Raw genomic sequence first — 26,591 nt, forward strand, 5'->3', positions numbered from 1 at the left:
GCCAGATGAGAGTACATACTAGATGATTCCATTTATATACAGTTCCGGAAAATGGAAATGAATCTATAGCAACAGAAACCAGCTCAGCGGTTGCCTGGGATCCGAGAGAGGTTCAGAGGTGGAGGGACGTTACAGAGGATGCGACCGTCCTGGTGGGGGGCATGGATGTGTCACTATCTTGATTTCGCTCATGCTTTCACGGGCCTATACATATGCCAAAACTCATGGAACTGTACACTTTAAATGTGTGCCGTTGACAGGCCATCAGTTATACCTTAAAACTATATATGAAAACAATCAGTCGTGTTGAAGGAAAGGGTGACTGTTTTATTTAATTGTCTGTATTTTATAAAGAAATGCGAACAGCAAATAGCAAACCAAGAACGGGAGGAAACAGAACTCTCCAGGAGGCACACAGTAAGCCGTGATTCATAGTCTTTCAGACCCATTGTCCTCTCAAATACGGAGGTTTTGTAAGACTTCCTTTTCTGTACTTCAAGGAAATGGATAAATAAAAATAACTCACCCACGTATGTAATTTTAAAAATCAACATGATGCTCTCACTAGACTTTGAAGGCAAACCAAAAGACGAGGGGTTTGTAGAATAAAACGGCCTGTGTCTCAGCGTGTAAATGCTCACACTTGTGTTTGAACGTGGAGGGGAGAGTTGCTGTGTGTTGCTGGATGGAGAATTGTCTGCAGCAGCTGCAGATCCCGACCGGCCCCGTCTGTGTAGTTCTGGAGCCCAGAACCATCGTTGCCCTCACAGACGAGGTTTTGCAAAGGGGTGACCGACACTTGGCGAAATTCTCAACCAAATAGAGTCTTCCCTTAATTGGCACAGTAGTTGCATTGCTGAAAAAATTTAGGGTGTGTTTAAACCTGCCCAAAAAACCCCCACCACCCTGGATCTGGATTTATGTCTGAAAATGAAGTTGGATTCTAGACTTGGGTGGACTTTCCACCTGCGTGGGTGCGTCTTCCTTTGGGATTGGTCTCTCGGGTCACAGAAGGTCTGGTGTCTGGCTCAGTCATTATGACGAATAGATAATGCAAATTTGCAAAACAGCCCCTCTCGAGAGCCTGTGTGTTTGAGGAACAAAAAGCACGAAAAAGAAAACAAACAACAAAAAAAGGGAAGAGGATCTTGATTCACTTTGTGAAAACACAGGTAAACTGCAGGGCCCGACTTTGCAAGGGGGCGCTTCTGCGGGGGAGGGAGTTGCCCCACCCATCTTTCGTTTCCAGAACGTGGTCCCGTGTATGTGGTGAGCTCTAAGAAGAGTGAAAATGTGCGTGAAGTTAGGAAAATCCCTTCTCCGTGATTGGAACAAATCTGGCCTTCTCGGTTATATTGGGCGTTGTGGGCCAAGGACCGTGCGCAGAGCGGTATATCCAGAAAATTTAGAATTTTCATCCAGCCAAGACCTTTCGAAGTTTGAAATTTTCCCTTTGCCAAAACCTTAACGATCGTCTTTAATGACAGAGCAGTCGGCAGCTCCTCGCTGCTCTTTGCTGGGTTCCAACCCCTTCGAGTCTGCTCTCCCAACCTGAGGTTCTTGCAGATCTTAGAAGGGCTGCCTCACGTCTTTTCAAAGTCCTGAGCTCCAGGCCTGGCTCATCCTGTTCCCTCTGCCTGGAGCATCCTTTCCCCCCCATCTGGACCTGTTCCCTCCTCCTGCACGTCTCGCTTCCATGTCACCACCTCCAGGAAGCCGCCAGGATAGCACCCTCACACAGGCTTGGGCAGTTTTGTTCGCTGGCCCGTTTCTCTCCCAAGGCTCCCTGAGGGTGAGGGGGCTCTCCCCAGTGCCTGGCCTGGAGCACGTGTTCAGGTCATTAGTGGATGAGTGACCCTGGCGCACTTCGGCCCACGTGGAAATCTGGTTGAGTCAGCAAATCTCTCTTTCTTCCCAGCCTCCAGCTTCCCCATCTCTTTCTGTTCCCCTCTTCTCGGCAGTTTTCTCCTGACTCAGACCTTCCCCTTCCATCTTTCCTTTCCCCTCCCAGCCAGGCCATCCCGACGCCCTGCTCGCTTCCTCTCCCTTCCAGCGGTGCCTTGCTTCTTGCAGGCTTCTTGTCCTTGGACGGTCTCTTTTGCTCACTCAGCCTCAGCCAATTCCTTCCACTGTTCTTGACCTCGTCCACCAGGCTTGAGCCTGCCTCCCCTCTGCTTGCCTGATACCTTCTCCTGGCCCTTGGGCGGCCTGTCTCCTAGCCACTGCCAGCAGCCTTGAGTCAGCAGCAGCCACGCAGGCCAGGGGCCTGGGCCCAGCTTAGGGAGTGGAGCAGAGAACAAACAGGGGTGCGCCACTCCCTTCCTCTGCCCGGCCTGCTTGTCCTCCTTGCCAAGAAGGCTTGTGCGCGCCAGAAGAAGTCATGCCAAGAAACCCAGCTTCAGGGGAAGTAAGGAAAGTGAGCAGAGAAAGGCCTTACGTGGCGACATTGACAGCATGAAACACAGAAATAATCCTCTGTGGTCAGCAGGATGGTGACCCCCCTCCCCCACCCCTGAAGATGTCCACGTTCTGGTCCCCAGTGAATATGTTACCCTCCATGGCAAAGGGACTTTGCAGATGTGGTTAGGATTTTGAGATGGGGAGGCTATTCTGGGTTACTTGGGTGGACCTGATGTAATCACCAGGGGCCTTAGAAGAGGGAGACAGGAGGTCAGCGAAGATGCTACGCTGCCAGCTTTGAAGATGGAGGAAGGGACCACGGGCTTAGAATGGAGGCAGCTTCTGGAAGCTGGAAAAGGCAAGCAAACGGCTTGTCCCCTGGAGCCCCCAGCAGGAAGACAGCCTGTGGGCTTGCTTTAGATTTCTGACCTCCAGAACTCTGAGATGATAAATCTGTGCCGTCTTAAGCTACTGAGTAAGTGGTAATTTGTTACAGCAACGATAGGAGATCATACAACTTCACACACAGGTTAGATCTTTTTCTGGATGCAGTGCGAAGCCTGCAGTGGAGTGGAAGGAGGAGAGAGATGCGTTTGTACACGGATCCCCTGGCTGCTGCCCAGGGAGTCCGCTTGTCAGGGAGCAAGAGTGGACGGAGATGGGAGAGTGATGGGGAAGCCCCGTGATCGTCACTTGTGTGGGTCGGAGGCTGTAGGGATGGGGACTGTGGCTGAATGGCTACACGCATCCTGGGGGCGAAACAGACAGGACACACGCCTGATCGGACCTGGGGAGCAGGAAGGAGGGGGTCAAGGATGATTCCCATGCTTCCGGTCCTTTCCTGGAGTTGGGAGCACAGACAGGAAGGATGAAAGACTTGACGCAGCCCCGAGCAGTGCCCACAGTTGGCAGTGGCGACAGAGAAGACAGCCAAGGGGGGTTGGAAGGCAGTGGTCTCCAGGAGGGAGTTCCCGGGGGTCCAGATGGTCAGGTGTGGCATTCACGTGACAAACGAGAGTCCCCTGAAATCAAATGCTCTTCAGCAGACTGATGCCACGGGACAGTTTCGTAAATTGTAAATGTCAGGACTGGGTGGGGGTGAAGCTCGTGAGTGTGTATTTCAGTGGTGGAGCCCACACTTGGCCATAATGAGGATGCGGCTTTGACTGTATTTGATTGACAGGAGCTGGGGGCATATCTGTTACTGCCTAATAAATGACCCCCAAACCTGGCAGCTTCAAAAACAATGACCATCTGCCATCTTATGCAGTGTCTCTGGGTTAGCCATCTGTGGGTGGTTTAGCTGGTTGGTTCTGGCTCAGTGTTTCTCATGAGACTGTGGTCAAGCTGTCGGCCAGGGCTGCTGTCATCAGTAGGCTCGACTGGGGCTGCAGGATGTGCTTCCAGGTTGCACACGGTGGGCAAGTCAGTGCTGGCTCCTGGCAAGGTCTCACCGTGGGGCTTCTCCAGAGGGCTCGCTGGGTGTCCTCACGACATGGCGGCTGGTTTTGGCTAGAGAGAATGATCCAAGAGAGGGCAGGACACAAGTCACACTGTTTTCTATGACCTTGTCTTGCAAGTGACACTCACTCCATCGTCTCTGCAACAATCTGTTCTGAGCGGGAGGGGGACTCTGCAGAGGAATGGAGGGGAGTTCCGATTTCTTTACATCCTGGCAAACGCTTCTTATCGTCCGACTTTTTGGTCATAGCCGTGCTAGTGGGTGTGGAGTGGTAGCTCATGATGGTTTGGGTTTGTATTTCCGGATGAGTCCTGCTGTTAAGCAACATGTCGTGTGTTTATTGACCATTTATGTGTCGTCTTTGCCCTTTTTTATACTGGATTGTCTTTTTCCTTACTGAGTTGTAAGAATTCTCTGTAAGCTCTCATTACAAGTCCCCTATCAGATTCTTGATTTGCGAATATTTTCTCCCATTCTGTACGTTGTCTTTTCGCTTCCTCAGTGGTGTCTTTGGAAGCGTGAAAGTTTTTGATTTTGATGAAGTCTAGTTTATCTATTTTATCTTTTCGTTGCTTGTGCTTTTGGTGTCATAGTTCAGGATCTCTTGCCAAATCCAAGGTCCTAAAGATTAATCCTGTGTTGCTCTCTATGAATTTTATAGTTTCAGCTCTCCATTTAGGCCTGTGATCCATTTTGAGTTAATTTTTGTATCTGGTGTGAAATAAGCATTCAGCTTCATTCTTTGGCGTGTCACTATCTAGTTTCCCGGCACCATTTATTGAAAAAGACTGTTCTTTTCCCATTGAATGGTCTTGACCCCCTTGTCGAAAATCGTTTGGGCCTTTTTCTGGATTCTTAATTCGTTCCATGATCTAGACGTGCCTTTCTTTATGCCTGTCTTGATTACGATTGTTTTCATGTGAATTTTGAAATCACCAAGTGTGAACCCCTGGTGACGTTTTTCTTTTTTCAGGATTATTTTGATTGACTATTCTGGGTCCCCTGCATTTCCATGTAAATTTTAGAATTGGCTTGTCAGTTTCTACAGAGAAGCCAGCTGGGATTCTGGTAGAGATTGGGTTGAATCTGTCAGTCGTTTGGGGCTGACCCTTTCCTGTGCCCTTCACCTGTATGAACTCATTTAATTTTCACAGCAGCCTCGAGAGGCGGGTTCTGTTTTTATCCCCATCTTACAGGTGAGGAAACTGAGGCATAGAGAGGTAAAGGGATTTGCCCAAAGTCACACAGCTAGCCAGCGGCCGGGCCAAGATCTTGAGTCCGTGTTCGTAACTTCCATGCTAAGTTACATCTCGTCAGTGACTGGTTTTCTTCGGCCCGGCCTCCCTGGGTAGGGGGCGGTGGCGTTCTCCGGCCCCCTCCTGTGGCCAGTGAGCTGAGTCTCCCGCAGACCCCACAAGTGCTCCCTGCTCCTGTGTCCCAGGCAGCCGGTGAAGGTCGTCTATTCCTCCAAGGATCCGGCCCGGCCGAAAGGGAGCTCCAAGGTGGATGTGAACGAGGAGGCCGAAGCTTTGATCGTCAAGTCCCCCGCGAAGGAGCGGGACCCGTCGCTGTTTAAGGTGCTGTACAAGACCTTCGGGCCCTACTTCCTCATGAGCTTCTTATTCAAGGCCCTCCACGACCTGATGATGTTCGCCGGCCCGGAGATCTTGAAGTAAGACCTCTTCCCGCCCAGTGGGGCCCCTCCACGCAGCCTGGGTTTGCCCTGTCACTGGGGTCCTCCGGACCTCTCCCTGAGGGTCGTGGGGCGTGCTCCGGGGGCTTACGGCCGCGTCTCCCCGGCTCTACCTACTTTGCTTTCATACCCTTTTAATTAAGGTCGCTTTGGTTGCAAGCGACAGGAACCTCCCAGCTCCCCTGAAGCCAGACGGGGGAAGACAGAGGATGGTTTTGGGAAAGCAGGAGCAAAAAAACATGCCAGGTCGCGTGAAAATTGCGACCTGAAACCAGCTAGTCAGAAAGGAGGTCCCCTCGCTCCTCTCCTCTCTCTCTGGGGCCACACATTTGTCCTCTTCCCCTCCCTCCCTCTGTCCCTTTCGTTTCTATTTTGTCACCTCGGGTGAGCCCCAGGTGATGAGCGGAGCGGCCGGTGCGAGCCGATGGCAGAGGTGCCATCGTGAGTGGTGTGGCAGCTGGCACGGGCAGGTCACCCCGTGGGTGTGGCCTTCCAGGAAGGACTAAGGCCGGCCCGCCGGGCTTGGTTGGGAAGGTTGACGTGCTGAGACCGAAGGGCTTTCCCCGCACGTGGGGTCGCGGTTGCCCACTCCGGCCTCGGCGCTTGCCCTTTGCAGGCTGCTCATCAACTTCGTGAACGACCAGCAGGCCCCCGACTGGCAGGGCTACTTCTATACGGCCCTGCTGTTCATCAGCGCCTGCCTGCAGACGCTCGTGCTACACCAGTACTTCCACATCTGCTTCGTGAGCGGCATGCGGGTCAAGACTGCCGTCATCGGGGCTGTCTACCGCAAGGTGGGTGTGGCCGCGCGGCAGGCGCCTGGCCCGGCGTGCCGGCGCCTCCAGCCTCGGCATCTGCGGGGCTCAGGCACTCCCGGGCCACCGTGGGGACGTCCGTCTAGCCCGGCTTCCGGAGCAGCCGGAGGAGGCTGGTCCCGATGACCAAGGATGGCAAGGCGGGACCCTCGGGCATAGACCTTTTTCTGATTTCAAGGGTGGGTGTGTAGGGTGTCTGAGCCCCCAGGTCGGCTGCGGATAACTGAGTTTCTTAGGTAGATTGGTGGCCCTTGATTTGGGGAAATCCAGATTTAAATCCTCGCTCTGCTGTTAATATTCAGCGTTGCAGCTTGTTGTCAGTCTCCATTTGGACCGAGCGGATGGTGCGCTCCTGGGTGAGAGAGTCGGTAGCCGGCCTTGGTGCTCATCCAGCTTTGAAGGAGCTGCGTTCCCTCCTCGGTCCCTTGATTTCTTAGCCTCCGGGCCAAGGACATCAGTTGGGCACCATGGGTTGGGAAGAGACTGTAGCAGATAGCCGGGGACGATGTCATTGGTCCTCAGCCCCCTTTGCAAGTTAGACTCCCCTGGAGAGCTTCAGAAACTCCCAAGGCCTGGGCCACACCCCCGACCAACGAAATCAGGATCTCTGAGGGTGGGGCCCGGGCATCAGTGTTTCTAAAATTCCCCAGCTAAGAGCGTGAAACCGTGTTGGAGAACCAGGTGAATTTGTCCCTCCAGGGGATGTGTGGCGATGTCTAGAGACATCTGCGGTTGTCCTACCTGGGAATATGGGGGCATCTAGAGGGTAGAGACCAGGGATGCTGCTAAACATCGTACAGGGCACAGGACAGCCCCACAAAGAATTATCCAGCCTCAACTGTCAGTAATGCCCAGGTTGAAAAACCCTGGCCTGGATCTCGGTCCTTCATCGTGATCTGGGGACCAGTGTGTCAGCATCACGTGGGAGCTTGTTTGAAATGCAGAGTCCCAGACTCCCCCCCCCCAGACCTGCTGAATCAGAATCTGCATTGTAACACTCCCCGGGGGATGTGTGTGCTCACTGCCATGTGCGGAGCCCTGGTCTGGGGGCTCTGAGGTCCCTTCACTGTTGAAGAGCTCAGGATGTGCAGGCCGTGAGTGCCGTTGATAAGGGTGGGGCCTTTGTGATCAGCCAGACGGGCTGGGAAGGCAGATAAGGCGGCAGGGGAGGGGAGAAGAGCAGTGGCCTTGCCCCTCGTGAGCAGTTCCATCCTCCACATGGGCCTGGAGGGAGGGCCCGGGGCTTGTCACCACCCACTCACCCTCTTTCCCTCTCCTTGGTCCCACAGGCCCTGGTGATCACCAATTCAGCCAGAAAGTCCTCCACCGTCGGGGAGATCGTCAACCTCATGTCTGTGGATGCCCAGAGGTTCATGGACCTGGCCACGTACCTTAACATGGTCTGGTCAGCCCCTCTGCAAGTCATCCTCGCTCTCTACCTCCTGTGGCTGGTGTGTGTTTGACGTCGGTCCCCGCCACGCCTGGGGAGGGACCTCCATGTGTGGGCAGCGGGGGTGAGGGCGTGGGCGTCCCTGATAAGAACAACTGTAGCTTGCTGGTACTTCTTGCTGTCGTTCACGTTTTATTTTCTAGCCTGTCAGTTCTTGGATGTTTTATTCCTTTCCTCAGCTGTTGGGTTTATGTTCTCTTGGTGGCATGGAATTTATTTGCATTGGTCTTTTCTGGATGGTGAATGTAATTAACGACCCTCCAACAGACACACCATATTTCTCCCGCTGTATCCTCCCAAATGCTAAGCAATCTCATTTATTCACTACTTCCTGATTCTGTTGGTCAAGATTCTTTTGGTCCCCAGGGATAGAAATCCATCTTAAAATAGTCTAAGCAAATAAAGGAAATTTTGTGGGCGTATGTAATGGAAAAGTCCAAGGATCTAACTTCAGGCATGGATGGATCCAGGAGTTCAAGCCCTGGTGGAAAGACTCAGTCTCGTGCTCTTTCATCATTTCTTGACCCTGCTTTTGCTCTGAGTTGACTTGATTGTCAGTGGGATTTCCCCAAATGGCTTTCATAGCTTTGGGTTTATATCATTGTTATGGATAGAGATGCCAAAGAAAAGAGGATACAGTGCTTTTCCTCTTTGCCTCAGCCACCATTCTAGGGAGCATTCTGATTGGCCTGGCACAGTCCTATTCATGTCCCTGAACCAATCACTGTGAAGCAGGAGGCAGGGTTCTCTGATTGGCCAGGCTGGGTCATATGCCCACCCTCCTTGGGGAGGAAGTGGAGGTGTGATTGACAGCTCCTCCACAGGGGAGGCTGAGAAAGGACGCTCATAGCCCAACACGTCCTTATTCTTTCCCACCTTTGAGCCTTTGCAAGTGCCTTGCCTTCCTTCCCCTCCCTCCTGATGAAACCCCACCCCTCCTTCAAGGGTGTGGCAGCTGCCACTTCCACGATTGTTTTCCCTCTCAGGTGGACTTCCTCCTTTTTTGAATCCTAATAACTTTAGTATAGAAACCCATCTGAATTTACCTTCTGGAATAGTTTCGGCTTGCTCAGTGTACCACCCCCTCCTCACCGGGAGGCGTATTAGCTGCTCACGGGCTCCCAGCGTCTTGTCATAGCCTGTGAGTGCAGCCCCAGTAGGGCTGGTGCATAATAATAAGGCACACAACATATTGTCAGTCCATTTGACTGTAGTTTGCATTTTTTGCGTATTTGCTGAGCAGAAAGGTGAATGATGATAAAGTGTTCCTAATAATGAAATTTAGGGGAAAATCCCTCAGAATTTTAATAACAAAATGCATGTCTTTGCAGGCAGACATCTTGGGGTATCCACGTCCCCCAAAAGTGCTGCCATGAATAAAATATTTTTGGAACACTTCTTTTGAGAATTGCCTTCAGGGTTGGTTTCTGAACCACTGAGAAATTGCTTTGTTTTAAATGAGTGTTGCTCACCCTCGGCACTCCTGACATCTGGGGTGGGTCGTTCTCTGGGAGGGGCTGTCCTGTGCATCGTAGGATGTTTACCAGCATCCGTGGCCCCCACGCACTAGATGCCAGTAGCATAACACCTCTGCACTCCTCCAGTGGTGACACCCTAGATGTCTCCAGACATTGCCAGATGTCCCTGGGGTGGGGGAGAAGTTCCTCCCTGGTTGGGACCCACTGGTTTAGACCAAAAATAGGATGTCTCTGTTCCACCATCAAAAATATGGTCTAGGACAGTGGGTGACTATATGGGCTCTGGAATCTGACTACCTGGGTTCCCGTCCTGCTCTTGCATTACCAGCCCTGTCACCTTGTTACTTACTATCTCTACGCCCTGTGTCCTCATCTGCAAATTGGACCGTTTGGAGTGTCAGCAGCATTTTTCTGGAACTAGGACTGGAGCCCTCGAGGGACTTGGAAGGGACCTGATGCCTGTTTTCCTGAATGCCTAAGGGGAGAAAAGTCACGTTACCCTGTAGTTCCGTGAGGATGTTTCAGCTGAGTACAGGCGCACGAGCTGAGTTCTCTCTCTGTTTGTGTAACTTGGAAGTTGAAAGGTGTAGATCCGTATCTTGTCTTGGCCCCTTCACCTCTCTGAGCTCTAGTTTCCTTAACTGCAAATAGGATAATAGAACCAGCCTGCAGCCTCTTATCTACAAATCCCCAAAGCAAAAAGCTCTGAAAACTGACAGTTTTTCTTAACGCGTTTGGTGGTAAAATCTGACCTGAACTGATGGGAATCTCAGACTCCGGTTATCCATCCCTCTCGCTGTGCAGATTTCTATTTTGCTGCTGAAAAATCAGTACGTTTGGTCATGGAGTGCTGGGCCAGGCCCTGCTGGGGGTGTAACAGTGTACGGCTTATACACCTGTTCAGGGGGCCCCAAGACCACGCCAGGCTGAGGATTTGTGACCACCGAGGGCTATAATTTGTCACAGCAAGATTAGCAGAAGGTAGAGGTGTAGGGGGCGGAGTTTGGGGGAAACCAAATACAAGCTTCCAAGAGTCCTTTCCCAATGGAGTCACACGGGATGCGCTTAATTCCCCAGCAACACATTGTGACAACACGTGGGAAGTGTTGCCAGGTGGGAAAGCTCAGTGAAGACTCTGCGCCCAGGGTTTTTACTGGGGGCTGGTCCCATAGGCAGCCTCTGCCTGGCACACATCACACGTCCAGACGCCCAGAAGGACAAAGGGATGTTCTGCGTGGAGTGTATTGTTTGTACAAACAGGTGAGGCACGAGAAGCCCCTCTTCTCTGTCCTGAGAACAGTGGGAACCGTCCCAAAATCCAAGCTCGCAGACACCAGCCCAGGGCCGTTTGTCAGCAGGCCTTCAAACAAGATACACAGCCACCCCAGCTGTGTCCATTATTTTCCGCTCAATACCTTATTACCTTCTGAAAATCTAAAGTTCAGATTTGCAACACTCGCCTGGGCCCAAGGGTTTTGAATATGGGATCGTGAACTTGACATTCTCAAGGGGTTCTGGGACCCCCAGAGATGCTCAGGAATAAATTTGAAAATTCTTAACAGCCCATGGCTGGGTAAAGGTAACGTGACTTTCCAGATTGTGCTCAGCAGCGTGGTCCTGGGGCGGCTCAGCCCGCGAAGCCCTGTGTTAAAGCCTTCGTTCTCTTTCTTCCATAGAACCTGGGGCCCTCGGTCCTGGCCGGGGTGGCTGTGATGATCCTCATGGTTCCCGTCAATGCTGTGATGGCCATGAAGACCAAGACGTACCAGGTAGGGGGTCTGACTCTGCAGGGCGCCACCTGGGCGCTTTGCCTGAGGTCTTTCCACTTGCGTCTTAGCCGAGTTCTTTCTGCTCACACCGTGGGCTTCGCAGCTTTGCCCACCTGTTAGAACCACCTGGGGAGATGTACCAAATGCTGATGCCCGGGTCCCATTCCTGGGATTCTGAGTCACACAATGTGGGAGGGGCCTGGGCATCAGGATTTTTTAATGCTTCCTTCCTAGGAGGTGATGACAATGGGCGGCCAAGGTTGAGAGTTCCTGAAATAGTTAGACGTCGTGGGCCTGTGACTAAAATCACGACTCTCAGCCTCTGAGAAAGTCTTTGTTTCCCATGGAATTTATTATTATTTATTTTTATGCGTGTGTGTTTTCAAGAGTTGAGTAAAGATTAGCCCTTCTTTTTTTTTTTCTTTTAAGCTCTTACCCTATGCCAGGCGCACTGTTAAACTATTTTCAGAGACAGCTTGTATTTCTGAAGTTTTTAAGCACCCACGTAACAGAGTGGAGTGCCTTCTCGTGATAAAAAGATTCAGATAATACAAAAGTATAGATTTAAAGGGGATGTTCCCTCCCCTGTCCTCTCAACCACAGTGAAGACATTGAGGTGAATCCTTCTAGAACTTTCTGTGTGTTTATATAGAGATCTGATTGACTATATATTTAGGTCTGGTGTGGGTATGTGTGTTTTTGTGGTCTTATTACCGTACATGTTTTTACGCAAATGGGCCTGTTGGGCAGCGTGATTTTGTCATTTGACACCATGCCTCGGGGATCTTTCTGTGGCGTGCCATATGGGCTGACTTCATTCTCTTGAACTGGTGCCTAATGGTCTGTAGCAGAGATGGGCCGAGTTTATTTCTCTGTTCCCCTGTTGATGGCTATTTATGATGAGCCTGTGGTGTCTCAAGTGAGAGCACTTGGCCGCACTGATGATGCCGGAGGAGAGCTGAGTTCCAGGACAGGGGCCCGTTGGGGTGACGGGAGGGTAACCCAGGAAGGCTTGGGGCCGAGTCACGTTTCGTCCTGTTGAGCGGCCCACCTCCAAAGCAGCATCAGTCACTGGCTTCCACCCCTGTTGCTTATAGCGTCCTTATCTACGACCCAGGAACGCTCACAGCGCTTAATGATAGGGTTCTTGTGAGCATTGAATGATGCAATGCAGGTGAAATGCTCGGAAAGGTGCCTGACACGTGGAAAATGCTGAAGGTCTTGGCAGTATTTCACAGCTGTATGGCGTGGGCACCCAGGGGTCAGAACCAATGCCGGCTGGTACAGAAACATTTCCTTATTTTAGCAACCATGGACTGGCTGAAAATCAATGACGAAAATGAGACAAGGGGGAAAAAACGTCATCATCATCTCTCTTGTGTTTGGATGAGCAGAGTAGGGCCCGTGCTGCCTTGTTCTCTGGACACCTGGAAGGATTTTCTTGCCCTGATTCCATGATTCTAAACTTAATAGGAGTCTCGAACATCTCATTTACAAGGATGTGAAGTGGGGTTTTTTTTCCCCTTGATAGAAGGGCCCTTTGGAGAGCTCTCGGGGTCAAGAGTAGAGTTCCCGGGGATCGCAGGGTTATTTTTAATGGATGGGCATGTTGAGTTGACGCTCTGGCGCCAGGGCCAGCTCCCGGAGGCCGTGTTGATCCCTCTTGTCTTTGAAGGTGGCCCACATGAAGAGCAAAGACAATCGGATCAAGCTGATGAATGAAATTCTCAACGGCATCAAAGTGCTGAAGCTTTACGCCTGGGAGCTGGCCTTCAAGGACAAGGTGCTGGCCATCAGGCAGGAGGAGCTGAAGGTGCTGAAGAAGTCTGCCTACCTGGGAGCCGTGGGGACCTTCACCTGGGTCTGCACACCTTTCCTGGTGAGTGAAGCCGGATTTATCCCTGCCCACATCGCTGCACGCTTCATGTTTTGTTTTCATCCCCGAGTGTTGTTAAAAGGGCCCTCTTTCAGCAAGGCCTTCTCGGACCACTCCTTTGAAGAAATGCCCCCTCTCCCTCCTTTATTTGATTCGCAGACCTGAGTGGCTTCCAGCCCCGGGTGGCTCACAGTGGCCAGTTCAGGAAGAGTTTCCCACAGGTGTACCTGGAGATAGTGGGTTTGCTCCGAATGTCAACCGGCACGCTCTGCTGCCTTCATCGACAAAAGTCGTGCTCAGATAAAAACGTCAGCGCAACCACACCGCGTGCGTGGTGCCGTAGTCGGGCTCCATTATGGTGTGAGCTACTTGTCTGTTGCCGGCTGGTTGTAAACCGGATTGGCGTGGACCACACTTCGAGTGGCAGTGCCGAACATGCTCTAAATTCCTGTGTCATTTGATTTATTGCCTGTCTTTCTCCACCAGACTGTCAGCTCCTGGAAGGCAGCTCTCTTGTCCTTTCTGTCTCCTGCTGTGTCCTCAGTGCCTAAAACAGAACACAGTGGGTGCTCAGTAGATGTTTGTCATTCACTGGAAAAAAACAAAATTCAAACCATGCAGGAAGGTATAAAATGAAAAGTCTATTTTCCTCCCTTCCGTCCACCCCTCTCCTGCAAAGTGACAGTTTTGTGTATCTTTTCAGAGAAAAAGATGTTTATGCATATAGAGATTTTTGAAAATGTTTTAATATATTCAAATGGAGTCATACTAATATAGTGTCCTAGACCTTTTTTGGACTTGGTGTAACCTCTCAGTTCATTCATTCGGCTCCGCTTTGTCTGTTTTAATGAAGCATAGTTTGTCCGGCACGTGGAGTTGCCAGAGTTGACACCTGGTCTCCCACTGCTGGCTTTTTTTTTTTTTTTTTGAGGAAGATTAGCCCTGAGTTAACTGCTGCCAATCCTCCTCTTTTTGCTGAGGAAGACTGGCCCTGAGCTCACATCCGTGCCCATCTTCCTCTACTTTATATGATGGATGCCTGCCATGGCATGGTGTGCCAAGCGCTGCTGTGTCCGCACCTGGGATCCGAACCGGCGAACCCCAGGCCGCCGGAGCGGAATGTGCGCACTTAACTGCTCTGCCACCAGGCCGGCCCCTCACCGCTTGCTTTTTATGACGCTCCCTGTTCTTTGCTCTCACGGTCTACACTGAATGTTGCACGTCTTGGGGTGCTTGAATGGGTCCGTCCCTGGCCAGCCGACTTTGAAAAGTTTAAAGACAACAGGGCGAGTCACTGTCTTACAAAGGGGGGGGTCCCAATTCGGGATGGACTTTAGAAACCCATCCTGCAGAGTCGACAGGTAGGAGCGAAGGTTAAGGATGCCTTCAGATCATGCCCCTGTGTTTTTTTCTTTCCATCTTTGTATTATTAACTGTGTCATTCTTTTTTTAATGCGCTAATAGCGACTGTTACTTTTTAGCTAGGTTGGCAAATAGGTATCCTCGTGGGAAGTGTTGATGAACCGAAACCACGCATTTTCGTGAATGTGGAGCTTTTCTATTAGGCTCCTCTTGCTTTCATCACAGCTGAGTTGCAGGTGGTGTGTTGACGGGAACTCCTGCGTTTTTAGTGTTGGTTGAAGCCTGTTCCTCCTGACACGGGGTCTTCTTAGGCTCAGCGCAATGTCCCATAGAGTCTGAACCTCGGCGCCCAAGGCAATATGATGGGAAGCAGCAAGTCTAAGCGCACGTCAAAATCACCTGGACGGCCTTGTTAAAACCCTGGTGGTTTGTTAGAAATGCAGACTCCCAGGTCCCCACTCCGGACCAGCCGAGACAGAATCTGAATTTTAGCAGTCTCCCCTCAGGCGATTGTTGTGCCCTTTACAGTTTGGGAAACACCAGCAAAAAGTAGGAGTAAGCAAACTTTGTCCGTGAAGGACCAGCTACTACACCTTTGAAGCATCCTGAGCCATCTGGTCTCTGTCGTAACTACCCACTTCTGCGGGGGTAGCCATAGATATACAGAAATGAATGGGTGTGGCTGTGGTCCCGTAAAAATGTATTTCGAGACGCTGGGATTTGAATTCTGTATGATCGACGCGTGTGGGAAAATACTATTGTTTTGATTTGTTTTCAGTCATTTAAAAATGTCAAATCCATTCTTAAGCTCATGGGCCGGGCGTAGACGGGTGTGGCCTCCGGGCCGCTGTTTGCTGACCTCTGGCCTGGAGGAATGGAATGTTCTGAGAGTCAGAGCACCTGCTGCGCTCCACTGTGAGGTCAGTGTGCCCTGGAGCTGGTCATTCTACCCGCTGCCTCTGGGTTTTCACATATGAAACATCAAGGGGTTCCGCCGCAAGGATGTCGCCTGCCCTCCCCTGCCCTCCACCCACTCCCACGGCCACACTGGACATCCACAGTCAGCCATGACGTTCTCTCCCAGGGGGTTATGTTCAAACAGCCCTCCAGGTGACCACTGTCCGTTGACGGGCGTTGGCACAAGAAGTGACATTTCTTTGCTGTTCGGGGACTCCGTGTTCCCTAAGATCTCTTTGGGCTCGCGCGCACCAGCGTTCTGGGCTGGAAGGTTCTGCCGTCTCATTCTTTTCACACTCTGTGCTCCCTGGCTTTCCCAGGTCTCTGACAACTCTTGCCATTTTTGTAAGAAAAGCACTATAAGACGAGGTGGTAGTTATATAGGCTGTTTACTTTATTATTATCTTTAAACTGTTCAATCGTCTCTGTTATAATTGTTAAATATTCTCTTTTGCACATGGGATCCGTTTTAAAAATAGAAAGGCATGCCTTCCCCTGGTAAAAATGGCTCAAGCTTTGCCAAAGGGTCTGCAACAGAGTTTGTCAGCCTCAGCACTGCTGACGCTGGGGACCCAACAATCCTTTGTGTTTTTACTGGGGGCTGACCTGTGCCTCGTAAGGTGTTCAGCAGCATGCCTGGCCTCTACCCGCTAGGTGCCGAGTGGTACCTCTGCCCCACCTCCTCAGATGTGACAATCAGAAGTGTCTCCTGACGTTGCCAGGTGTCCCCCTGTTGGGAACCGCTGGTCTGCGGTGAAAGGCACGGCTCTGTGCCCACTCTGCCCCCAGGCACCCAGCTCTCCTCCCCACACCCGTTGCTGTGTGTGTTTCCAGAGAGAGCACATGTGTATACCAGCACGAAGCAACTATATGTAACGGACGTCACTGCACTTCTGTCTCTCTTTTATTTACTTTTACGCAAGTGAGAGCAAATCATACAGAAAGCCAGGGCATTTTGAGTGGCGTTTTTTTTTTTTAATAGGAAAAGACCTGCAGCCAGAGGAGCAGGGGTCAGGGGTCAGCCTGTGGGCTGCGTCACACTTAGGATCTGGGACCCTTTTCCCGTAACCCTTTGCTCTGCCCGTGGGGTCCTCCGACCAAACCTACAGTTCCCAGCTTGTCACCCCGGCGTGCTGGCCCTTCCCTTCCCAGCTCCTGTCCTGGTCTCCCTTAGGAAGACCGAGAGATGCTTCAGAGCAAGACTGCCTCTTCTTGACCTTGAAGTTGCCCTTCCGTTTCGGGGTGGGTGACGGGCTTCCAGAGACGGAGTTTGCTGAGCTGTTTGGCACGAAACGGATGAACCTGGCTGTCAGCGGAGGACCTTGGCCCTGGCTGAGATGCCGAAGCATCTGACTACATTAGGATAAAGTATGTGGCCTCCCGTCCCCCTGGAACGTTTTCGCATGTTCTTTCCACTGGCGAATTCCTGCCCTTCAAGGATAAGGCAGTGTTTACCCGCCGGTAGGGGTGATGGAAGACAGAGGCCTGGGGGCTCAGACCAGAGCCACTGCCATTCTGTAGGATCGATGGGACTGTTTTTCTGGAATATGGAGCCTGGCATTTATCATCTTCACTTAATGCATCTCCCTAAAATAGCATCCCCACGCAGCTGTCAATATTTAGCGTTTTCTGTCTTGGAAGATTTGCAAGCTTCTTGCCTTCTCCTTACCTTGTATCTCCTTTTGTCGGGATATTTCTCATTCCATGTGTTCATTATCTGTTGTGTGGTTCTCTGCTGACCAGATCATCCATGGGCCTCGTCTTTTTTTTTTGCTTGTAGCCCTAGAACATAGGGGGCTGGCAAATGGTGCCCACTCAGTAAGCGTATGGAGAGGCATGACTGAATAAATGAATGAGCAAAAGACTCGAATAAACTGTATTCATCAGGAACTGTCTTGCAAGTGATAGAAGCCTAATTCAAATCAACTGGAGTCAGTAAAGAAAGGGGGGGCGTTTTGAGTCACAAAATGGGAAAGTCTAGGAAAGTGCTGATTTTTAAGCTCAGCTGGGGTTTCAGGTATGGCTGGATCTGGGTGCTTCAAAGATAATGCTGGGAATAACTCCTTCGTCTCTGAGCTCTGCTTTCTCCATGGGGGTTTCTTTGTGAGACAGGTGCTCACCACGCAGTTACAGTTCATCCTGTCATCTCAGTAACCCCTGTTGGGAGAAAGCCCCCTTTCCCAGGAGTTCTTGCAAAGCTGTGGGATGGAGTCTCCTTGGTTGCAGTTGGCTACATGCATATCCTTGACCCTCACCTGTCAGAAGGCCATGGCAAACCCCAGCCCCTTACTGCCTATAGCCCCAGTCATCTCCACACTCTTCCCACGACCACCTGCTAGTGAGAACCTGGTTGATACCTGTTTCCCTCTAGACCATACATCTCAGAGTTGCCAAGCCTGCCTCACTCCCCAGTACACAGTAGGTGCTCAGCTAATAATGGATGGATGGATGAATGACCTCCCCTTCGTGGAGAAGCCAGGGCTGTGGGATCTGAAGGGGCCACGTGATGTTGCGTCCTCTCTATACGCTCCCTGTGCTGTCAGCAGCCACCCGATCAGCTGGGCCAAGGGACCTGGTCTGTTCTGTTGCTGAGATGCCTGAGGCCTGGTTTTCTCCACTGCTGAAGAGACACCTGAATGTATGCGCTCCTGCCCTCAGCAAATCCATTCACCCACCCACTTATCCATCTGTCCATCTGTCTGTCCACCCACCTGTCCATCCATCTATCCATCCATCCATCCACTTGTCCATCCATCCATCTACCCACCCATATATGCATCCACCCATCCACCCACCCACCCACCCATCCATCCATCCGTCCACCCAGCCACCCACCTACCCATCCACTTGTCCATCCATCCACTTGTCCATCCATCCATCTACCTACCTACCCACCCATATATGCGTCCACTCGCCTACCCGTCCATCTGTCCATCCACCCATCTATCCATCCACTTGTTGAACCATCCACCCATCCATCTGTCCATCCATCCATCTACCCACCTGCCCACCCGTGTATGCATCCATCCACCCATCTATCCGTCCATCCATCCACTTGTTGAATCATCCACCCATCCACCTACCCACCTGTCTACGCATCTACCCGTCCATCCAGCCAGCCACCCACCCATCCACCTACCCTTCTGTCCACCCACCCACCTACCCATCCATCCGTCCATCCGTCCATCCATCTGTCCATCCATCCGTCCGTCCACAAATGTTTGCCAAGTATCTTCCACGATCCAGACACTGTCCTAGGGCCTGACAATAGAGCAATGAGTACTGCAGACAAAAATCCCTGCCCTCATGGAGCGTTCATTCATTCTAATTGAGAGAGACAGACAGTGAACAATACGCATGATAAATACACCATGCCGTGTGCTAAACTGTTGTAAGTGCTGTAGGAAAAAAAAAAAAGATTCAGGTCAGAGTGACAGGGAGGGCTTCCGGTTTTAAATAGGATAAATAATAGTTTTAAATTGAAGCCCTCCCTGAGAAGGTGACAGTTGGGTGAAGGGAGAGGGAAGAGTAAGTGCAAAGGCCCTGAGGCAGGACTGGGCTACCCCCTTGAAGGCATAGCCCCGGAGGCCAGCAGGGCTGGAATAGAGGGAGCAAGAGGGAGAACGGTTGGAGAGGAGGTCAGACAAATTACAAAGAAGGGATGTTTACAGACTGGGTCTGCCGTGGGGCCCCAGGCATGACTTTGGCTCCTATGCAGTAAAATAGACTGACTTTGGAGAGATGTGTTTTCTTGACTTATTATTTTTATTGAGATGTAATTCCTCATTTTGAAGTGTATAATCCAGCGGTATGTAATATATTCACAAGGTTGTGCAACCTTCGCTGCTATCTAATTCCAGTACATTTTCATCACCCCAAAAGGAAACCCTATACTCATTGGCAGTCGCTCCCCATTCTCCTCATTCCTCCCCTTCTCCCAGCCCTAGGCAGCCGCTCATCTACTTTCTCTTTCTGTAGGTTTGCCTTGTTTCATGTAAATGGAACCATATAACGTGGCCTTTTGTGTCTGGCTTCTTTGAGTACAGTATTTTCAAATTTGGTGCATTTTGTAGCATGTGTCAGCGCTCTATTCCTTTTTGTGGCTGAATACTATTTCTTGGTGTGGATCTCACTGGAGAGTTTTGTGTGAAGTCCCTTTGGATAGAAGGCCCGGGAGAGAGGCCCAGTCTGTGCAGACACCCCAGAGATCCTGTGTCAGTGGCCTCTCGAACGCCTCCCCTCCCATCTCGGCCATGGAGCCTGGAAAATTTCTGTGCCTTGCTTTAGGGTCATCTAGCTGGGTAATATCAGAGGTGGCACAGGAACTAGCTCTGGGGACACCGTTAATAGGTTCTTTGGAAGACCAGACCAGGAGTTTGGCCTGAGTCCCATAACGAGCACGGAAAACAGCTGCCATATATTGTATTGTCCTGGGCCCCGGGCGCTCTGCTAAGCACGCTGCATCAGGTGCCTGATTTCTTGCCAGCAGCCCTGACACGGTCCCCATTTTGTAGATGGCAAACTGGCTGGCTGGGAGAGGGGAGGTGACATGCCCAGGGCCACACGAATGAGATGGGGCAGAGCTGATGGTTTTAAGCTATACGACCTTAAAAACAAAGAAATGGGGCCCTGAGCCCCGGAGAGCACGCTGGGCCGGGACCGCACCAGAGGCCCGGCTTGAACTCGGATCTCCTGACTCTCTGGCTGGCGGCCCTGAGCTCACAAAGGCAGGACCCTGGCCCTTTATTTCCCCAGGGGAAACCTTTAGTGGCTCCAAGAGCCTGGCGCTTGCATGAGGGTGGGGACTTCTGTCCATTTGCAGGGTCCTCGGTTTTCCGGATCACTTCTGCTGGCGTGGCCGGGACGATCTCGTGCGATGCCTGTTCTGAGCCTCCCCCGGTGTCACCTGTCACTGCTCTGTCCCCAGCAGTGAGGAGGGGCACGGAAATCCACTGTCTATCTTCCCTCCCTCCTCAGCCAAGCCGCCCGGCCCTGGGTCGTTCAGGGACTCCCTTCCCTCGTGAGGGAGCTGAGGTGCTGTTGTCACCAGCAGCCCAGCCTGAATTCCAGACTCCTGGGTCATGACATCGCGGGGACCACTTGGGGCTCAAGGCGAGCATGACTCCGTGGGGAAGGGAGCGGCCTCTGGAGAGCCATTGTCTGCCTGTTTTCCTCTCCTCTTTTTTTTTTTTTTTTTGGAAGATCAGCCCTGAGCTAACATCCGCTGCCAATCCTGCTCTTTTTGCTGAGGAAGACTGGCCCTGAGCTAACATCCGTGCCCATCTTCCTCTACTCCTGTTTTTTTTTTTTTTTGATAAGTGTTCCTTTCCTGGGGACATAAAACCATATTCTCTATGAGCTGGAAGGAACTGTCAACAGCCGCATTGATTCTCTGTCTCTGCCTCCATTTCACAGATGAGGCGACTGAGGCACGGGGCGGGGAAATGACTCCCCGGGGCTCCTGTGTGCTGGGGATTGCTCTGGGCACGGAGGCCACGGTCACCTCAGCTTATAATTCAGGGCAGGAGACAGACAATAAATACACATGACTTTGCAATGGCAGGGAGTGAGGGGTGCGACAAAGAATAACCGGGACAAGAGGCTAGAGAGCTGGGTGGGCTCCTTTGGGTGGAGTGGTCGGGCAGCCTCCCCAGGCCGGAGGGAGGAGCAGGCCGCTGTCTGGACGGGACGGAGCGTGATTTTAGGCAGAGGACACGGCAGGGGCAGGCCCGGTGGGGAGACGCTGTTGATCATGTTGGGAATGCCGAGAATGTCCGTCCTCTGTCCCTCAGGAAGTAGGAGGGCCTGCTCCTCATTTCTCCGGGCCATTCTGGGTTGGCCAGGGGTATCTGCCATGGGCCAGCCCCTGCCTTGGCTTTTTCCATGGCCTCGAACGGCCGGTTGATGGCCATTGCGTCACATGCCAGGAGGGCCCGAACACACTCTGTGGGCATATAACTTCCCACGACTGTGACCTGCCTGGGGACCCAAGTCACTGCTGGGCGTTCTGCTTGCAGGTGGCCCTGTCTACGTTCGCTGTCTATGTGACCATCGATGAGAACAACATCTTGGATGCCCAGAAGGCCTTCGTGTCCTTGGCCTTGTTCAACATCCTCCGTTTCCCCCTGAACATTCTCCCCATGGTCATCAGCAGCATCGTGCAGGTACAAGCGAGGCTGGGGGACTTCGGGAGCGGGTCTCGGCGGGAAACAAACGCAGGCAGGAGGATCCCCCTCGATGCAGCTCCCTCTGCATTAGCCATCCCACTGTGCCCGGTGGGCTTGGCGAGGCCCAGCCCAGTGGCTTCTCTGCTTTTCTGGTCCTGCCCCAAAGAGAGAAATACATTTTACTTCTAGACAACGAACTCACACTCGAGTATATGAAATAAAATTTTAATGCCCATGGGCTTTGTCGTGTCTGTAGGAGTCTTCCTGAAATATTTTATCCTATTTGGGTCTGGTCTGTCCTCCCCTGCCCTATCCTGTTTTTTCAAACATTATGTTTTGACCCACTAAATTGATTTTACAACCCACGAATAGGCCTTGACCCACCCTTTGAAGAACCCCAACCTAGACCCCCTAGAATCCTAAAATTCATACAGTGACTCAGGAAGGGGAGGAAACTGTACTTTCCACACTCTTTGAAACTCCTACCACCTTCTGGCCAACAGTGTTTTTCACACTTTTCTCCCTAGCGTCACGCACATTACCGTGGAGAACCCCATCTTCAGCCACAAAGACGAATCCGCCTTAACAGTTGGTTATACAGCACTGGTTTGTTTGTAGGCTTTCCAAAAAAAAACAAGCCAACAAAACCCTTTTTATTGTGAAAATTTCAAATGTGCACAGAAGTAGGGAGAGAAGCACGCAGTGACTGCCGTGTGCCCGTCACTCAAATCCATTTTGCCACGTTTACTTCATCCAGTCTTTTTTTCTCTCTTCCTTCCTCCCTTTCTTTCTTCGCCTAAGAATTTGAAAGCACATCCCAGACCTCTTGACAGTTCACCTGGAAAGACCTCAGCTTGCATTTCTTCTTACGGACTTATAAACTCTTACCATACCTAACAAAATTAACAGTCATTTCTTAAAGCAGTACCCGGTCCCTATTCAAATTTTCCGCATCATCTCAGATGTGCCTTCCATTTGGGCTGTTTGACTCAGGACCCTTGCATTTTTAAAATTTATTTTTGTTGGGAGATAGTTGACATAGAACAGTGTAGGTTTAAGGCGTGTGGCGTGATGAATTGACACATTGACGTGTGGCAGTAGGATTCCTGCTGTAGGTCAGCGCACACCGCTGCTGGGTCACGTGGTTTTATCATTTCTTTTTCGTGGTGGGAGCCTTTAAGATGTGGTCTCCTAGCAACTTGGCAGTTTATAACCCAGCACTGTGGGCCGTCATCACTGTGCTGGGCATTAGGTCTCTAGAACGGAGCGCCCGGCTGCAAGTTTGTGCCCTTAAATGGGATCATTGCCGTGGGTGATTACCTTTCTGAGGTCTCTTCGTCCCCAGGAACAGGTCCGCCCCCTCCTCCACCTTCTTTTGAATATGGACGGTGGGCTTTTCCAGAGAAACAAATAAGAACCAAAAGCTGTTTTATTTTTTGTGCTCAGGCCTCTGCCCGAGGTAGGAACCACAGAGCCTTCAGAAACGCGGGAGGGTGTGGGCCCCTCCCCTCCCAGGGGAAACCACCGGAAGCGAGCCCGGGTCTGTTTTGCAAACCGCCTTTAACAGTAACCGCACCCTATGGTTGCCTCCCCCGCAGGCGAGTGTCTCCCTCAAGCGTCTCAGGATCTTTCTGTCGCACGAGGAGCTGGAGCCCGACAGCATTGAGCGGCGGCCTGGCAAAGACGGTGTGTGCTGTGCGGTCGGCCCCTCTGTGCTGGGAGCGCGGCGGATGGAGGGAACCTTATGGACGACCGCCTGGCCCTTCTGCATTCTCCCTGAGAGGCGGCCCGTGGGCGAGGCGCCCCCCCCCCCCACCCCCCCCCCGCCCCGGAGGGTCAGGTTCCAGGGCCCAGACCTTGATTCCGTGCCGGGCACGTGGACAGGCCAACCAAGGAGGCTGGACACTGACCAGCCTCCTATACCTGCTGGCTGTGTAGACTTGAGCAGGTCACTTGACTGCTCAGAGCCTCAGTTTCCCCATCTGGATAATGGGAAGGAAGCTACCTCTCTTGGGTGGGTGTTCTGTGGACTTTTTACAGGCAGCTTTGTTTATTTTGTAGCCTATTCATTTCTCCTTTCCTAGTCAGCCCCTGAGCAGGGCTCTAATTCCTGGCTGTGTGTCCAGGTACTTAATATTAACAGCACAAACAGCAGTGACCACTTGCATTCCAATGACACTCCCGCCACGGACATTCCGTTCTGGGGGCGGCAGTTACAGACCTTCCTGCCGCTCGCTGCGGCGCACGGAGAGGCCGTGGAAACCCCCATTGGACGCATGAGAACTGGCCCGAGTGACTTGCCCAGCATTGCACAGCTGAGAAGTGGAGTCAGGGATCCCCCGTACAGCCAGTCAGCAGGATGCGCTGTCACCACTGTACAGATTAATTGAGCACCTGCTGTGTGCCACGCATTAAATACTCTGTGCATCTGGCCTCATTTTCTTCTCCTTAAAGTCCCGTGAGGGTGACCCTGTTATCATCAGTCCTATTTTACAGAGGAGCACAGTGCGGCACAGAGAAGTTCAGGCGCTTGTCCGTGGCTTTGCAGCTAGGAAGTGGTGACGGGGGGGATTCGAACCCACACAGGCTCCAGAGCCCAGTAAATACAGTTGGAGCCGTGAAGGTGTGCAGGCTTGGGTTATAGTGTGTGAGGGGTGCCCAGCACCCAGCGGGCTTTCCCGAGTCTGCAGTGGCATGTCAGACATGCACACGGTTCCTGCTAGATAGACGGCAGTGGCGGTGCTCACGTCTCCAGTGGGCGAGAGCAATGATGTGGGGCAATTTGAACTCAGCCACTAGGGTCCCGTTTCTCAGGGGTGCCCCTGACATTTGAGGCCAGATCCTTCTCTGCTGTGGGGCTGTCCTGTGCAGTGTGGGAGCTTGGCCAGCATCACCGACCTCGACCCACTAGATGCCAGTGGCACCCCCCACCCCCCTGCCGCCCAATTTTGACGACCAAAAATGTGTGCAGCGCGATGTCCCTTGGGGGGACGCAGTCGCCCCCAGTTGATAACCACTGCTCAGAGGATGCTGGAACCTTCCTCCTGACATGCTTGGCTTGTCCAGTCTCCTGTCCTGAGGACCGAGTCTCTCCCCTCCGCGTGGTGCGGGAACAGTGCCACCTACTCCGGGGTCAGCATTCTGGGCATAACACGGGGCTGAAAATTGCAGCAGCCGGTGGCAGTTGCGAGCTCCCGAGGTTCTTTGGTCACTGCAGCTGCCCTGTTGGAAAACCAGCAGCCCTCCTGGTGCCATCCAGGCCTCCCCCTTCCCGCCCTCACGGCCGTCTCCCGGGGGCTTTGACGTCCCACATTTCAAGATGTTATCCACACTCTCCCGGGCTCCCGGCGAGTCTTAGATTCTCTGTAGCTTGCCTGATTCAAGTGACTTTTCTTAAATTCCTTAAATAACACCTTCTAGCTTCCTCCTTGCTGTGTTTCAGGAGGGCTGGGGAGAAGGGCAAGGTAGGTTAACTAATAACTTCCTCTGGCCACAGGTGGTTGCTTCTTGGATGCCTGTGGCATTTGTTTCTTCCCTTGATCACTTACAAACGCTCCCATCTGACCTCGGGATGGTTTTAAGGTGGCTCATAATTATAAGTCAAAACTTGTTGTTTTTTTTTTAAAGCAAGGGATGTATAACAAAAGGAAAATAAGGAGAAGGAAGTAAATGAAGATGGAGGTGCCAGCAGCCTTAGAGTCGCAGGGAGCCGTCCAGATAATGCAGGCTTTGTCCTACACCCTGTCCCCTCCCCCGCGCCCTGGGACCCCACTTCCTGTCCCACAGCTTTGTCAGTTTCTTGTGACTGGGGGTTTAGACTGTGATGTGAGCAGGGTGGCTGGAGGGAGGGAAAGGATGTAGGGGGCCAGTAAGGAGGCCGCCCTGGAATCTAGGAGCGGAGGACCCCACTTTGGACATAAAGGAAAAGGACCCTGGAGGATGTGATGAGGGCCAAGGGCTGGCCCAACCTGGTGGAGGGGACAGCTGCGTGAGGGCACTGCTCGTTCCCCAATGACCTGGCTTCTGCTCAGCCCTCCCAGCCAGGGCTGCCCCCTTGATGGGTGAGGGAGACCCTGGAGCCTGGAGTAACCCCCGCGCGTCCCCCGCCTCTATCCGGGCCCCCGGAACTGCCAGTCGGTTGGGGTTCTTGAGAAACCATGGCTGATGTAACCAGGTAACGCCTAGCGCAAGTGTCTACCAACTGAGCTTGAACTTCTGAATGAGAAAACACACCAAGGAAGTGCCTCGTGCTCACACTCGGGGCTCTGACTGCATCTCCGCCTCACGTGTTCTCTCCGCGCTTTTCAGGGGGTGGCGCGAACAGCATCACCGTGAAGAACGCCACCTTCACCTGGGCCCGGGGTGAGCCGCCCACGCTGAGCGGGTAAGCCGGGATGTGGAGAGGACCCCGCCGGGGCTCTGGCCCCAGCGTGTGTTTGAATTCCAGCCATGCTCCAGCTCTGTGACCTTGAAGAGGTCGCTTTGCCTTTCTCAACCTCAGTTTACTCATCTGGGAAATAGGTCCGGTCGTCCCCTGCTTGGGCTACAGTGAGGAGCGGATGAGAGTGTACCTCTCATAGAGAGCTCCCTTGGATTCTGAGTGACGGACACCTCACACAGATAGGCTAGGGCAACAAAGGGACACTTTTGGCGCTCATAACTGAGAATGTCTGCTTCAGGTACAGTGTGATCCAGGAACTCAGTGTCATTAGGACTCTCTCTGTCTTATCTTTGATCCCTTTCCCTCTGTGCTGCTTCTTTCCCAAGCTTTCTCTCTCCTCATAATGGCAAATAGTCCCCATCAACTCTAGGTGTACCTCCTCCCTCATCAGGAGACCCGCCTGCCTCTTAATGGCCCACACTGGGTCATGTGCCCCTCCCTGAGCCAATCGCCATGCCAGGAGAGATGGAGCCCACTGATTGGCCAGGCTGGGGCCGAGGTTGGGTTGCTCCTGGCAGCAGGCAGGTGGGTCTGCTGAAAGGAATTCTTGTATATTCTTCTCCATCCTCTCCAAGGTTGCCCGGCTGCCTGGCTCGCCCTTTCTCATTGCCTCCCCCTCTGGTACCCTGCCCACCCCAGTCCTTATCTTTGCAAAGCACACAGTGTCCAGGAAGTTGACCCGGTTCCCTGGGCAACTTGTCAAGTGCCTCTTATTTCTTTT

General features: G+C 52.3%; 1 protein-coding gene across 1 annotated transcript in view; it reads left to right on the top strand.

The window, feature by feature from the left end:
* Positions 1-26,591, top strand: part of ABCC1 (ATP binding cassette subfamily C member 1) — a 126,145-nt gene that overhangs the window by 57,838 nt on the left and 41,716 nt on the right. The window contains exons 8-15 of the mRNA XM_046668550.1: positions 5,304-5,534; positions 6,172-6,349; positions 7,660-7,821; positions 10,975-11,067; positions 12,743-12,946; positions 21,280-21,426; positions 23,028-23,115; positions 25,738-25,813. Coding sequence (XP_046524506.1) covers positions 5,304-5,534; positions 6,172-6,349; positions 7,660-7,821; positions 10,975-11,067; positions 12,743-12,946; positions 21,280-21,426; positions 23,028-23,115; positions 25,738-25,813 — 1,179 coding nt within the window. The remainder of the gene's footprint in view (positions 1-5,303; positions 5,535-6,171; positions 6,350-7,659; positions 7,822-10,974; positions 11,068-12,742; positions 12,947-21,279; positions 21,427-23,027; positions 23,116-25,737; positions 25,814-26,591) is intronic.

The sequence above is a fragment of the Equus quagga genome, chromosome 7 (assembly GCF_021613505.1).
Source record: "Equus quagga isolate Etosha38 chromosome 7, UCLA_HA_Equagga_1.0, whole genome shotgun sequence".
NCBI lineage: Eukaryota > Metazoa > Chordata > Mammalia > Perissodactyla > Equidae > Equus > Equus quagga.